General features: G+C 50.2%; 2 protein-coding genes across 3 annotated transcripts in view; one reads left to right on the forward strand and one right to left on the reverse strand.

Annotated features, from left to right (window-relative positions):
• Positions 1-4545, forward strand: part of PPARA (peroxisome proliferator activated receptor alpha) — a 25420-nt gene extending 20875 nt beyond the window's left edge. Inside the window, exons 7-8 of one of the 2 annotated variants that reach the window (XR_003680179.1) lie at positions 1029-1561; positions 1710-4545. The gene's annotated coding sequence lies outside the window, so the exon portion shown is untranslated. Of the gene's footprint in view, positions 1-1028 lie in introns of both variants that reach the window. The other variant, XR_003680178.1, reaches the window with a different exon arrangement.
• Positions 4546-6451: 1906 nt separating this feature from the next.
• CDPF1 (cysteine rich DPF motif domain containing 1) lies at positions 6452-9374 on the reverse strand. The gene is given in 4 exon segments (XM_024127158.3): positions 6452-7167; positions 7515-7626; positions 8682-8813; positions 8815-9374. Coding segments are annotated over 4 exon segments (423 nt in total). The 5' UTR covers positions 8847-9374; the 3' UTR covers positions 6452-7020.
• Positions 9375-15384: the final 6010 nt, after the last annotated feature.

Here is a 15384-nt window from a genome sequence, read left to right on the forward strand (position 1 = left end):
CTGCCGATGCAGGGGGACCGGGTTCGCGCCCCGGTCCGGGAGGATCCCACATGCCGTGGAGCGGCTGGGCCCGTGAGCCGTGGCCGCTGAGCCTGCGCGTCCGGAGCCTGTGCTCCGCAACGGGAGAGGCCACAGCAGAGGGAGGCCCGCATCCACCAAAAAAAAAAAAAAGAATGGCTAGGATTGAATTTGATAGAGTTCCCCAGATCAGCATTATTGTAAATAAAACTGTGAGACTTCAACTAGAAAAAAGGAAAACTTACAATTAGGACATCCTTTCCCACATTACACGTTTAGTGGTGTGTTTTATCTTTATTTGTTTTAAAGATCCAATCAAAGGATCTGCTGGAAGCAAATCAAAGCGTTTCCACTTCAGAATGACACCAATCAGGGGTTGCCCTAAGTCAGAAAGGAGTTAAGCCTTGAGTCACAGGGTGCATCCGTGTCCCCATGCTTTCCTAAAACGCGAACCCCCTGGGCTGGCGAGCCTGGAGGCCTGTGGCTTGTCCAAGGTCTCGGGGCAGGGTCCTGGTGCCAGGGGTACGTGGCCTCTTGCTCTGGTGTCTTGGGACAGACCTACTCAAATGGACACAGCGTCGGAAAGCGAGCCTTGAGGCTCAGGCTTTTGGAAGGCTTGTCTGTTCTGTTTAGCTTCTCACACAGCCTGTCTGAAAGAGCTCCTAGCTCACGCGTGCCACGGGAACAAGCTGACGGCGGGCCCAGGTTCTGCAACAGCGGCGTTAGTGAGCGTCTGGTCCTCTTGGGGCCCAGCTAGACCACCAGCGATGCCCCTGGCGAAGCCACAGTGGACCTCAGCTTGAAAGCCACTTGACATTGTTCACTTGTTAATAGGAAGAAATTCATTTGAAATAACAGAGTCACTAATTGCCACTGAGAGTATTTGTGGTCACCTAATCAAAGATTTCTCCAAGCACTGATAGTCCAATATAGACGAATTATTCACCAGTTCAACGTATGGTAGTTTTTCGAATAGTAGCTATTTAAAGAGCACACTTCTTGCTTGCTAGGTTTCAGCAGACGTCAGCATGAGGTCCAATGGAAGCAGGTTCCAGAAGCTTCAAACCACAAGCGTGGAGCTGGCAGCCCGGGATGCTGGATGCAGGAAATGGCAGGACCCCCTCTCACCACCTTGACCCGCTCTTCAAGCCACTGTTGAAACCTGGTTCTTCCTTTCCTCAACTTGTCATCACAGAAAGTGCCAGACTCCTCAGAGACCACAGATTACCAGGCAGCCTTTGTCTGGGAAGGGGGGGACCATGGGGCTCCTCCAGGACACCCTGCTGCCGTCCTGCCAACGCCCCTCCTCTCTGCCTCCTGGGCATTTCCAGTTGGGGGTCCCATGCCCTGCCTTCTGCCCCTGCCACCCTGTGAGAAGCCTGAGGGCCGCACATGCAGGCCGCCGCCGCCCTGACGTCCAGTATTGTCAGAAACGGGGCGCCCCAGCCGTCAGAGGAGCATTTTGACTACTGCCAGAGCGCCAGAGCCCTTCCTGCTGCCTGCCTGGCCTCCGGTTTCCCTGTGACCTTTCTACAGCTCTCCGGTGAGAGGCGTTTCAAGCATCTTCCCAAAGAGGATATGTGCACAGGGGTAGACAGTGAATGTGAATTGAGGGGAAAGAATTCCAGAATTCCAGAACGTCTGTCCGTGAGAGCTGTCCCTGTTAAAGGGAGTCCTTCCTTCTACTTTAGGAGCACAGAACGCACCTTTCCACGGTACTGATGCGTTTCCTACCCTGGGCCACATGGAACTCTAAGGAAACAGACGACCTTGAGGACCGTGGACGTTCCAGCAAAGGGCAGCAGCCTAAGATCTGAGCAGAAGCTCAAGGCCCACGTAAGATCCTTTGTTTGACATATGGTGATAAGTACTATTAATTGAGCAACTACTGTTTTCCCAAACCTACAGCATGACAGCTACCTCAATAGAGCTATCAAGAGATACTGTTAAAATTAAGGTCCACGGAAACACTGGGCCTTTTGGTGCAGCTCTAGTCAGACCATCTATCGTTAGGGCTCGGAGGCTGGATGCTCACCTTTGCTGTGTGCACACTGAGGAATGGGAGGTTGTGTGGATTTTTAAAGGAATTTTATTGTTTAAAGGGAGCCTTGGGAATTCCCTGGTGGTCCAGCGGTTAGGACTCCACCCTTTCACTGCCGAGGGCCCGGGTGACCTGCTCACCCAGGGCCACGTCCTCTTGAGCTACGCCTGCTGGCCACGCATGAGCCTGTTCATGGGGAAATCCTGGCAGATGAGGGTGGAGAGATGCCTGCGTGCAAAGCCTTGGTCACACCGCGGCTTCGCGAGGCCTCGCCACGCCCCAGCCCCACCTGTGCCCCTCTGTGCCTGACTCCTTTTCAAGCCGCTATGACACTGGGCACGTTTGACACCTGGTGGCCAGACGCACGATGGAGGGTTTTTTGTTTTTTGTTTTTGTCCTGACCCAATGACCACACCTGTCTCTGGAATGTCTTTAAAAGCCCTGTTTAAATATAAGCCCATTGTTTCAACCAGGGAGTCCGGGCGCTCCCAGCTAAGACCAGCTTGATCACCGGCCTGGCCTTTTATGGGGGCTTCCAGGGACCGGGGGAAAACCAGCCACCTTCAAGTGCCTCTTCCACCCGTGTGGCCTTTCAAAGCGCAGATCGCACGAGGAAGACTGTGCCAGGTGGGTGCTCACGGCTCCCCACCCGCGCTGTCCATGCAAGCTCCTGCTGTCGCCTCCAATCCTCAGCCCCGTCTTCAAGTGGAAACACCGGCTTGGACGAAGGGCCGCCCGGCGGTGCAGGGTTAGCCCCAGGGGTGGCCTGCTTCCCGCACTTCCCGCCCCTGCATTTAAGACGGGCAAGGGTGCGGCGAGGCGCTCCCTGTGGGTTAGCCCGGTGCCCGGGCTGCACGTGTTCCCGGAGGGGTCACTTGTTCTTAGGTTCACAACAGTGGTGTCGATTCAGGAGATGCAAGGAAATTGTACTGTCCATAGGCGTCGCAAACGAAGACCGATGCCACCAGCGGGGGGCTCAGCGATTACTAAAAAGTGTCCAGGGAGGATTTTCGCCACACTCACTGTTCCCGCGGCGTTGGTGGTGCGGGCACGGGACGGTTCCAAAGACAAGACTGTATTTATTCTTCTCGTTTTGTAAGCGGCCCAGCTTCTCTTAAGTCTTGGTCCAAGCTGATTTACGGGACTCCCCCGGGATTATGGATCCGTACCAACCAAGTCTTTGCGTGGAGCTGACAGCTAAGGGGGCTCTTGCCTTCCTGACAGCAGTGACTTCCAGGCGGCACAGCAGGCAGGCCCCGCAGGCAGCTCGGCTGGGAGGAGCGGACGAAGGGCGGGACAGGGAATGCTGACTGCGTCCCCACCCCCGCTAACTGGGCGTCTTCCTCCTTCTCGTGCAAAAGGACTTTTCCGGTGGCGTGTTCTCCTCTAGGGACCTTCTGCCCAGAAAGATCCAAGGTTAGGCTCCAAAGGCTGAGGTCTAAAAGTTTTTGCTGAGATTTGTATCTATTTTTAGGTGCCATTTTAATACAATTCAGGAAAATGGTCGTTGACCCTCAGTCCCTGAAACACACGGGAGTGAGAACAAAGGCAGTAAATTTGGTCTGACTCAGAATATAGGAGGCCCGTTCTACTTCTGTGGAAACTACAGGACAAACTAAAATGTGAGAGTGGAAGTTTTGCAAGGAAAAGAATAAGACAACGCGTCTTCACGCTTTCATTTAAAGAATGATGTAACGCTTTGCATGATGCTGTTTGTGGAAGGCGGCAGGTCCTTAAACTTAGCAGAGTGGGCTGCTGTGGGTACGGCTGCTTATTAGGGCAGAGAGTGAGAAGCCGCCGCCCGGGGCTCATTTCCAGACGCCCTTTCCCGGCTTGAGGCACCCGGACTCCTCAGATCTAGAGGGGGCCTCTCGACAGACCATCTGCTTCTCAGAATTTCAGTTTCAGACGAGAGAAGCGTAACCGTTTACTTCCACCCCCCTGAGAAAGGGGAGCCATGTACCGTGGTCCGGGGGACACATGCAGTCACATCCTTCTGGAATCCTTTGCCACATAGAACAAGACCACGCTGCATCCACGTCAAGGTCACATCTTGACTCCAGCAACTGGTAAACATCAAGGACTTCAGGCCCCGCGGCTGTTAAATGCATTATGTGAAGAAAATCGAGTATCAATTTTTTTCCTCACAAATAGCAAATTAAGACCTGGGTCAGGTATTTTTCATTTAAAATGTGTTTGCTAGTTTGGGTGGAATGTGAAAAGCTTCCGTGTTTTTCCCCAGAGAAGGTAATCCACCAGCCTCCTCCTCTCTTGCCCTTCTCCCCCCTGCTGTCACCCTCAGCATCTAAAATTCATTAAGTGATGAACATTACGGCGTCATGCCAGCCGGAGCACAGACAAGCTCCCCACAATTGAGCCCTGGCTCCCCTGACAAGGGGTGGGGGCCGCTGAGTCTCCAGGCCCTGAACACAAGTGAGTGGCTCATCTTTTCAAGGTCAAATCATTCACTTTGGGCAAATGTCTTTTCTTTTTAAAGGCACAGGCGGTCTGGTCCTTTTTTCAGGCCTAAAAAAATGTACCTCACACGAGATGGATACCACTCAGTGCGGTTTTCAGTAAAATTACAGTATTCGGGTTCGAGTATCACTATTTTTTCTACACTGTATGGTAAAAAAGAACTACGTTAATAGCTATATCTTAAATACTGTGATTTGAGGTTTTTTAAAAAAAATCCTAATGTAAATATTTTACTCACAATCATGCATCTAATAGCAAACATTGGGATTCTTCTGCAATCAGTGCTGACGTATACTCTCACCAGCCTGGCTCTCGGACTTGTTGGAAACACACAGGAAGCTGAAATATCACAACTGAAATACAACTGCACGCGCGCGCGCGCACACACACACACACACACACACACACACACCCCAGAGCTTTCCTTCTCTCCTGAAATATCACAACTGAAATACAACTGCACGCGCGCGCGCGCACGCACGCACGCACACACACACACACACACACACACACACACACACACACCCCAGAGCTTTCCTTCTCTCCTGAAATATCACAACTGAAATACAACTGCACGCGCGCGCGCGCACGCACGCACACACACACACACACACACACACACACACACACACACCCCCCAGAGCTTTCCTTCTCTCCTGAAATATCACAACTGAAATACAACTGCACGCGCGCGCACACACACACACACACACACACACACACACACACACACACACACACACACACACACACACACACCCAGAGCTTTCCTTCTCTCCTGAGCCACGTGGAATTCATTTCCCTGTAAACCTGCACACACACACACACACACACACACACCCAGAGCTTTCCTTCTCTCCTGAGCCACGTGGAATTCATTTCCCTGTAAACCTGTTCCCTTCCTCATGCGTCGCGTGCAAGAAGCACAAATGAGTCTGTTTTATCATTTCTACCAGCAAGGCTACCTCTGACCCAGGTCAGAAGTCACCGATTTCACACAGCAGGATCCCGCTGGAGACCTTGAACTATTCCTGTGTAGTAAGTAGCTGTCTGTTCTTCAGGGAATTACTACCTGTGGGTTGTTACCAAAGAACTTTGCAATTTGAAAGATGCTGGTGGCAGTGATTGGCAATGGCTAGGTCTCTGCAGCCTCCAGAGCCCGACCCGGAGTATAAAGCAGAAGCCACAGAGCCCGTGAGTCTCCCATACGACGTTTTCCATACCTTGGCAGATTTCTTCCTGATGTGTATCTGTACCGCCCCCGGGACCCACAGGGCCGTCACAGCCAAGCCCAGGGGGAGCCTCTGCCAGACACATGGCAGAGTGGTGCAGGTTCCCAAAGCCAGGACTGAGCTTGATTCCTTGGTGTGTGTTGATCGTTACCGTTCTTGGGTGCCTTATACTCTCATAAAGTATTTAGGGGCTGACAGACCCTTTGTATTTTATACTAAACAGGAGCAATTCCAAAGCAGATCTTTTCTGAGCAGGCTCTGCCGCCCTCTCTCCAGCTCAGACCCTCTGGGTGTGACCGGTGGGGAATCCAGGGCCGCAGGACGCCGGGGTGCGCAGAGGAGAGCAAATGGAATCTTCCTCGTCACTTTACTGGCAGTGGTTCCAGGCAATTAGAAGATGGCTATAAAATAACTTTAATTTTTTTTTTTTAATTTTGGGTCTTACTCATTTTCCCTTTAGGAGATTGAACTGATCGTATATATTGATTTCTATCCTGAATTTATGGGAACGTATACGTTTGGAATGTCCTACTGTAAGACTGATGAATGTAAAGAGTTAATTTCAGGGTACAGTTTTGCCTTAATGGTTTAAAAAAATAAACTATTTTTAAAAATTACCTGGCGAGTTTTCAGTGATGCTATGAGATGAACTGTTTGTTTGGTCTGAAAAAAAACCAGTCCCCAGCTGCAGGGCCTGCCCTTAACCCGGAACGGTCCCCCAGCCTCACAGCTGACGTGGTCTCTACCTGTAGAGTCCAGTGACAGAGCGGACCTGGGACAATGTGGCCCCAGAAGACAAAACCCGGCACAAACATCGGTCAGTAGAAGCTCTTTATTCATACTCTCATCAGACATGTTTCTAACACCCCCAGGCAGCGTGTACTGGTCCTGCGGAAACTCCAGAATCGGACAGAGCAGTTCCTGCCCCCTAAGAACTGGCAGGCACACGGCGAGCCCACAGTCAGTGTCTCGCCAACTGCTAAGGCGGGGGCCGTGCGGGCGGGGGTGCTGCGGTCTTCGGAGCGCCGGGGTCTGGGGCCTGCCTTTTGGGCGCCCTCTCTGCGTGGCTCCTGGCCCTGGTGCTGCTGCAGGCGGACCCCAGCTCCCTCTGGCTGCAGACACGGCTCCCGACGGCCCAGAAACAAGGTCGGTCACGGCGGCTCCCAGCTTGGCCCCATCTCTGAGCCACAGAAGCCTGCTGGCCGGGAGCCCCGTGCAGCGCACTGCTGCGGACCCGGTACCCGACTGGACTCATGTTCGAGAACCAGGCTGGCTGGCAGGCCTCTTGGATGGGACTTTCCTTTTCTCCAAGTCTTGCTGAATTTCCTGAGGGAAAGCATCAATGTTCTCCCAGACACAGGGGAGGCAAAATCTCTTGGCGTAGAATAAACTGCATTCCTGAAAGAAGAGGGGGACGGAGGAGCCTGAGTACCATGGGAAGCACGCTGCAGCATCTCCCAGAGCCTCCAAGAATCTCTCTCTCTTCCTCAACCCCCACTGAGACCCTCTAACTGACCCCAGCCTGCCTGTCCCCTACCCCTCTGGTGGCTGCAGGGACCCACCCATAATGCAGCAGACCAGCTGCGTGACTGTGAGGGCTCCCAGGACCACCAAGGCCAGGAAAGGCTGCCGCTCACACCGTCCCTGGGAGAGGCTCACGTGTCCCCTCTCTCACAGCCACGCACGGGAGGTCCCAGCCACAGGGAGAGAGGGAAGGCGGCCCCAGCCGCACGTGCCTTACCCACCGGGCCCACGCACACCAGCCTGCCGCATGAGCTGCATCTCGAGCCGAGGATCAGGAATCTGTCCTTGCCGGGGGTGAAGGGGTCCCTCATGACGTAGCTCTCCTCCAGGAGGCTGCAGGACGGGAAGTGGTGCCAGTGGGCAGAATAGCCCAAACCTCTGCTGACGACAGGTAGCGGCTGCACGGAGCTCCCCGGGGCCTGCTCACCACGCGTGCTCACCGCGGCGAGGGGTGGCCCCCAGTGCCACCAAGTAGTAGCAGAGGGGCAAGCAGCGGCGCCAGGCTGGGATGAAATGAGACCTGCTCCGGGCTCCGTGTCAACCGCAGGGAAAGAACCACTCCTCCTCGGCCCGAAGAAGGGCCGCTGCGACAGCCCCCAGACCCCAGCCTGACTCAGCAGGGCGGCGGGTGGGCACAAGGCCTCCACGCGAGCTCTCCAGGCCCTCCCCTCACCTCCGGGATGACACCCGCTCCCAAACTGCCTGCTTCCACACAGGGAGAACAGGGCGCTTTACCCTGGCTAAGGCTGTGGCCTCACGGCGCACATCAGAAAGGAGACCGACAGGATGGAGGCAACAGCCCAGGGTCCTCAGGGCCGCAGGAGAGAAGCCTGGCCCCCGCCGCTTGCCCCACGTAAGGTACTGGTCAGATCCCCACAAGGTGGCCCCTGACGGAGGACAAGTTGAAGGTCAAGAATCAAGCCCCGGGACCCACTGGCTCTACTCTGGGCCATCCACGGGCAGGTGCACAGGAAGCTGGTCCTCAGGGCTCACTCCCACCAGTACAAGAGCCGCAAGGCAGGCAGCTTCCCGCTGAGAAGGTGTCTTCGTAGGAACCAGCGGGACCAGGGCCAAGGCCCAGCCCCAGACGCGGTGGCCTCCGCGGCTCCCTGCGTTCCCAGCTGCCGAGCTGTTTCAGCCTGAGCCACGGTGCTTCCACCCCGCAGCTGGAGCGGGTGCTGGACTCTGCGCTGAACAGGGAGGTAGGGCCTGGGAGGTTCTAGGAGAGCCGGATGGCCCTCGAACCTTGCCCTGTGCCTTCCTGGGTCACACCTGAAGTGCCCAGAGCCGGGCCGGGCGGCCCCAGACACAACACCCAAGCCCTGTGTCAGACTGAGGCCGGCCAGCTCCGGGCGGGCTCCCTGGGGTGCCGGGACCCTGGTACTCACACGACAGACTTGGTGCCGGGGGGCTGCTGCCCCACGTAGCTGTATGGAGCTGCTAAGGCACAGAGCTGGCACTCAAACACACCCAAGGGGCCGCGCTCCGCCTCACACGCCATCTGCAAGGTCAGAAGACAGCATGTCGCCTACAGAACCAAGAGCTACCCACATCTCAAAGCTCCCCACTGCCTGCTTCTTACCCACAGGTGAGAAGGGCACTGTACAGACAAGGCACCTCAAGTTCAGAGTAAGTGACGAGACCTGCTCAAGGTCACAAGTTCTTTTCAAGCGTACTTGAGCTATTCACCGAGACAGACTATATTCTGGGCCATAAAATGAGCCTCAAACTTTAAAAGCCTGAAATCATACAGTACATTCTCCAACCCCATAATAATTAAATTAAAATCAGTAACAAAGAGATACATGGAAAATCTCCAAATATTTGGAAATTAAATGATATACGTCCAAATAAACCATAATTCAAAGAAGAAATCACAAGAGAAATTAGAAAATATTTTGAACTAAATGAAAACTAAAATACAAAATATCAAAATACATAGAATGCAGCTTAAGCAGTGCTTACAGGGACATTCACTGTTTTAAATGCTTAAATTGGAAAAGAGGGTTTAAAGTAAATCATCTGACTTTCTACCTTAAGAAGCTAGAAAAAGCTAAAAAAAAAAGAAGCAAATTAAACTCAACATAAACAGAAAGAAGAAAATAATAAATAACACAAATCAAAGAAACAGAAAATGGACAAACAATAGGAAAAAAAAATCAATAAAACCAAAGCTGGTTATTTCAAAATGTCAGTAAAGTTGACAACCTCTAATTAGACTGATCAAGAAAAACAGGAAGAAGATACAAATTACCACAATGAGGAATGAAACAGGGGACATCACTAAGACTACAGACATTAAAAGGATAATAAAGGAATGCAGTGACCTTTTTTACCAAATAAATCTGACAGTTTAGATGAAATGGACATATTTCTTGAAAAAACACCATTTATCAGAAGTGACTCGAAATAGAAAACCTGAATAGCCCTTTATCTATTAAGAAAACTGAATTCATAATTTAAAATTTTCCTTTAAAGTGAAATAGAACAAAAACAAACAAAAAGAACAACAACAAAAAAGAAACAGGACACCAGCAAAACTTCATGCCCAGATGTCTTTACCAGCAAATTGTCAAGCATTTAAGGAAGAAGTAATACCAACCTACAGAAACTGCTTCAGAATACAGAGAAAGGAACTCTTACTTCCCAAGTGATTTTGAGGCCAATATTACATGGACACCAAAACTGCCAGTATTACCCTGATACCATTCATCACATAAGGATACTACAGGAAAACTACAGAGTAATATCCTTCACAAGCAAATAGCTTTAGCAAAACATTAGCAAACTGAATTCAATAATACATAAGAAGCCCAGGGCATCACGACAGAGTGGATTCAACCCAGGAAGGCAATGTTGGCTCAACATTCGAAAACCAGTGAATGCCAACTCACGAGAGCAACAGAATAAAGGAAGAAAAACCACACCATCATTTCAACAGATGCATAAAAAAGCATGACAAAATTCAAGGCTCTGGGTGGTGCTTCAGAGCCAAGGGGCTCCCCACCTGACTACAGAATAAACTCCCTTCCTTGGCATTTAAGGCCTGTTTAACTTGGGACTTATCTCCCAATGACTCTGCCGTCCAGCCCCCACCCCTCCATACAGCAGGCTGCAGTTCAAGTGGCTCCATCACTATCCTTCAGGTGTTCCCTAAACTTTCTCACCCCCACCCCCACCCCCGCCCCGGGCCTTCGCTCCTGCTGTTCCTGCCACCTGGAGGGTTTCCCCCAACGTCTCTACGTATGGAATTGCCCTCTGGCTGCCCTGAAGATTTTCTGTTCACCTTTGGCTTTCGACAGTTTGACTATACAACTACTTTTTTTCTTCTTTCCTTTTAAACCTATTTATCCTGCTTGTGCTGCTTTAAGCATTTTGATCTATGGTTTAGTATCTTTCATTACTTTTGGAAAATCCTTAACCATTACCGCTTCAAATATTTCTTCTGCCCCATTCTTTCTTGTCTCCCGTTGAGATTCCAACGGCAAATACGTTAAACTTTGATGTTGTCCCGCGGTTCTTGGACCCTTTGCTCTGGGTTTGTTTTTTTCTACTCTTTCCTCTCTGTGCTTCAGTTTGGGTCATTTCTACTGCCCTGTCATCAAGTTCATTGATTTTCCCCTGGTTATGTCGAATCAGCCGACGTGCCCTCGGAAGGCTCCGCGGCGCCGCGCAGTCCGGGCGGGACCGGGGATGAGCCGGGGCGCAGGCTCCGCGGCCCGCCCCCAGCGCCGCGGGAGGCCGCTCGGGCCTCCGGCGTTCGGAACCCCGCAGGGCTCCGCGGAGGCGCCCAGGCCGGGCCGGACGCACGAGACGCGCCGGGAGGGACCCGGGCGCGGCCACACACGTCCCCGCCAAGCCGCCAGGCCGCGCCACTCACCGCCGCTGCCGCCGCCGCCGCCACCGCCGCCTCGCGGCCGAGCCCACGGCGCTTGCGCGGCGAGGCGCGGGGCGGGGCCTCGCGGCTGACTTCCGCCTCGCCCTCCGCCTAGCTCTCCGCCTCGGTCTCCGCCTCGCTGCGGCTTCCCGTACCCGATTTCTCGGGATTGGCAGCGGCTGGGCAGCCTCTGGCTAGCCTACGCCGACGTGGCCTGACGTCTTGGCTGCTCCAAGGCTCTCAGCTTCTTTCCGGGTTTCCCACCGGGCTCCACAGAGTCGGTGCCGCCGGTGCGCGGCCCACAGATAACCCGGCCCCAGCCGCATTTCCATCCCCACGTGGTTTCTCTCACCGCGCGCATCGGACCGAAATGCCCTGGTCTTAGTTCCCGTGCTACCCGTCCCCCAACTAGGACGGAAGCCTCCGGGGCCTGGGGCCAGGGCCGCAGGCAGTGGTTACTATGTGCCCTAAGGCAACAGACAGAATGGATTCAAAAATGAGCCCTGTGGCTTCCTGCGACCTTTAAAAGCTGTGTGCAGCCGGGACTTGTCACTGTACTCCTCCAAAGCCTTAAAGTGGCCTAAGTGGCCTGCAATGCCCGTCGTCATCTGGGACCACCATCCTGCAACTTCCAGGTCTTCACCTTGGGACACCAGCCACGTCAGCTACCAAAGTTGCACTGGACCCCAAGCTCCCCGTCCCGAAGCTCAGACAAGGGCTTCCCTAGACCTGCAGTGGCCGTCCCACCCCACTCCTGGCCCCTCTACTCGTGTATATTCGAGGCACCATTCTGCGGGGTTAGGGGATGATTCTGAAGCCAGCAGCCCTGAGGTCTGGGACTTTTTCCTTTGGGGAATCAAGAAATAAGGATTATATAAGGTGTCTTAGTAATGCTGGCAACAAGAACTATTTCTGGACTTGAGCAAGAGCGGCTCCTGCCCTGAGCCTCAAGAATTAGCGAGCCCTTATATTTTGCTACTAGAGCATGTGACCTCAGCTGTGCTTACAGCAATGGCACTCTTTGGATCAATTCAAAGATTACATACTGTTGGTTTTCATTTTCGGATCTGCCCAAAGATGGGCCACTTGATAAAAGCATTTAAAATTTGACCTAAATCCACTCTGAGATACATGACTGGTTATCCCATGAATGCTGTCAAAGCCATTAGACAGTTTAGACAAGTTACGAGCTGCACCGGAAGAGTTAAAGTGAAATAATATTCAAAGAGCAAATCATGGTCTTTGTCAGAAAATAAAGTTAATTTTGATTTGAGCTGTACACAGTTATTAATATAAGAAAAAGCTTACCAAAAAATCCAAAAGGATTAAAAATATCTAATAAAGCTTTAGAAAAAAATGGTTTCCCAAAAGAAACTGCATGTGAAGTAAGCACTAAATCAAGAGAATGAAAAGACAAGCCACAGAATGAGAGAAAGTATTTGCCAAAGGTATATATGATAAAGGACCGTTATCCAAAATATACAAAGAACTATTAAAACTCAACAGTAATAATACAAACAACCCAGTTAAAGAACGGGCCAAAGACCTTAACAGACACCTCACCAAAGAAGATACACAGATGACAAATAAGCATATGAAAAGATGTTCCACATCCTATGTCATCAGGGAAATGCAAGTTAAAACAGCAATGAGATACCACTGCACACCTATTAGAATGGCCAAAATCCAGAACACTGACACCAGCAAATGCTGGTGAGGATGTACAGCAGCAGGAACTCTCATTCATGGCTGGTGGGAACGCAGAATTGTGCAGCCACTTTGAAAGACAGTTTGGAAGTTTCTTACCAAAACAAACATACTCTTACCATGTGATCCAGCAATCATGCTCCTTGATATTTACCCAAAGGAGTCAAAAGATTATGTCCATATAAAAGCCTGCACACACGGTGAGTACACCTATATTCATACTCATAATTGCCGAAACTTGGAAGCAACCAACATGTCCTTCAGTAGGTCAATGGATAAATAAACTGTGGTCCATCCAGACAATGGAATATTACTCAGCACTAAGAAGAAATGAGCTATCAAGCCATGAAAAGACATGGAGGGAACGTAAGTGCATATGACTTAAGCGAAAGAATCCAATGTGAAAAGGCTACATAGTGTATGATTCCAACTCTATGACAGTCTGGAAAAGGCAGAATATTGGAGATACTAAGACGATCAGGGATTGGGGGGAGGGAGGGATGAAAAGGTTGAGGACACAGGATTTTTAGGGCAGTGAAAATACTCTATATGATGCTATAATGGTGTATATATGTCATTATACATTTATTCAAACCCATAGAATGTGTAACACTGAGTGAACCCTAATGTAAACTATGGACTTTGAGTGATGGTGTGCCAGTGTGGGTTCATCAATTATAACAGATCTCCCACTCTGGCAGGGGATGTTGATAATGGGGAGGCTATGCGTGTGTGTGGGCAGAGGTATATGGGAAATCTCTGCAACTTCCTGTCAATTTTGATGTGAACATAAACTGCTCTAAAAAATAAAGTGCATTTTTAAAAAACCCACTAAAATGACATTCACATACAACATAGGGAAGTTAGAACTAGGAAACAGTAACATCTACTGGAGTCTGAAGAAGCGTCGTGCACAAATAATCCCAAAACTAATTTCCAGAGAGACTGTTATCTGACCATTGTGGATCATTATAGCCTCTATCCGACAGAGATTTGAACAAAGTGAGCAACCCACTGCAGTTTTCCATTTTCTTTATAAAATCCCAGTGCTGAAAAATGTGAAAGGTGAAAAACTTAAAAAATACTGGATGGGGGCTTCCCTGGTGGCGCAGTGGTTGAGAGTCCGCCTGCCGATGCAGGGGACACGGGTTCGTGCCCCGGTCCGGGAGGATCCCACATGCCGCGGAGCGGCTGGGCCCGTGAGCCACGGCCGCCGAGCCTGCGCGTCCGGAGCCTGTGCTCCGCAACGGGAGAGGCCACAGCAGTGAGAGGCCCGCGTACCGAAAAAAAAAAATACTGGATGGATCTAGATGTGTTATAAGAAATGATGATAACAGTGAATTACTGATGCCATTTATATGATGAAACAAAAGGAGAATATAATGATGTTTAATATAATGGTAATATAATATAATGATCTTTTTATATGCACCCTCCTTACGGTGTTTAAACGTGATATCAATATTCATGGTTCAATTCTAAATCTCAAACTTTCAGAAATTTATTGACAATTCCAGTTGCTACTCCCTCAGCAGAGTAAAGTTTCTCCCAGCTGAAATCATTAAAAACTATCTGCAAACTATTAAGACTCAGGAAAGGTAGTCTAACTTGGCACTATTGTCAATACAACACAGTTAGGTGAAAGTCTTCGTTATTATCAACACGATGATTTTTCTGAAATGAATTCAAGAAAAATAAACTTTATGGAATACACACACAATAATTTATGGATTATGTATGTTCTTTTACTCATCCAAAGATCAGTGGCCCACTAACAGAACACCCAGAGGTACACAATAGTAATTCAGTTATCTTTGATATTTTGCCCATTTTCATCTATATAAAAACCATAGCTTTACAAATAATTTTTAATTTTGCCCTTATGAAAGTGTGGGTGTCAAGATTGGTTGCTATAACATATTTTATGTCACGGTTTGTAAACTTGTTTTATAACCTTTAAATATTTAGACATGCAGATATTTGTCATCCTGCTTGGAGCCCACGACATTAGGGGTGGCCTTGCCGGGGAATATAACTACCTAGATGTTGTGGCAGGACTTGTAAGACATTGTATAAATGTTGTCTTAAACGATTAAGCTTTTTAAAAATCATGACACTAAACAAGTATTATACATTGCATATTCAAGTGAAGCCTGAGAAAGGAAATTTGAAAATTGAAAAATAAGGAATTGAATGCAGATTAGAATCTAAAGCAAAGCATTGCTAATAGCAATAAAAGGAGGAGGTGACTCTGGAGGATTAATTCCTTACATACCTCATTTCACTGTTAAGTCCAATCTTATTCATCCCTTTCTCCATTTCTGCCAGTAAAATTAACGTCCAAAGGCTGGCACTTTGCTTTTAGTGCTAATGAAATTCCAGAAGCAGGCCTTAGTTTTTTAAGTAAACTCTTTTTTTTTTTTTTTTTGCGGTCCGCGGGCCTCTCACTGTTGTGGCCTCTCCCGTCGCGGAGCACAGGCTCCGGACGCGCAGGCTCAGCGGCCGTG

The sequence above is a fragment of the Physeter macrocephalus genome, chromosome 6 (assembly GCF_002837175.3).
Source record: "Physeter macrocephalus isolate SW-GA chromosome 6, ASM283717v5, whole genome shotgun sequence".
In the NCBI taxonomy this organism is placed as follows: domain Eukaryota; kingdom Metazoa; phylum Chordata; class Mammalia; order Artiodactyla; family Physeteridae; genus Physeter; species Physeter macrocephalus.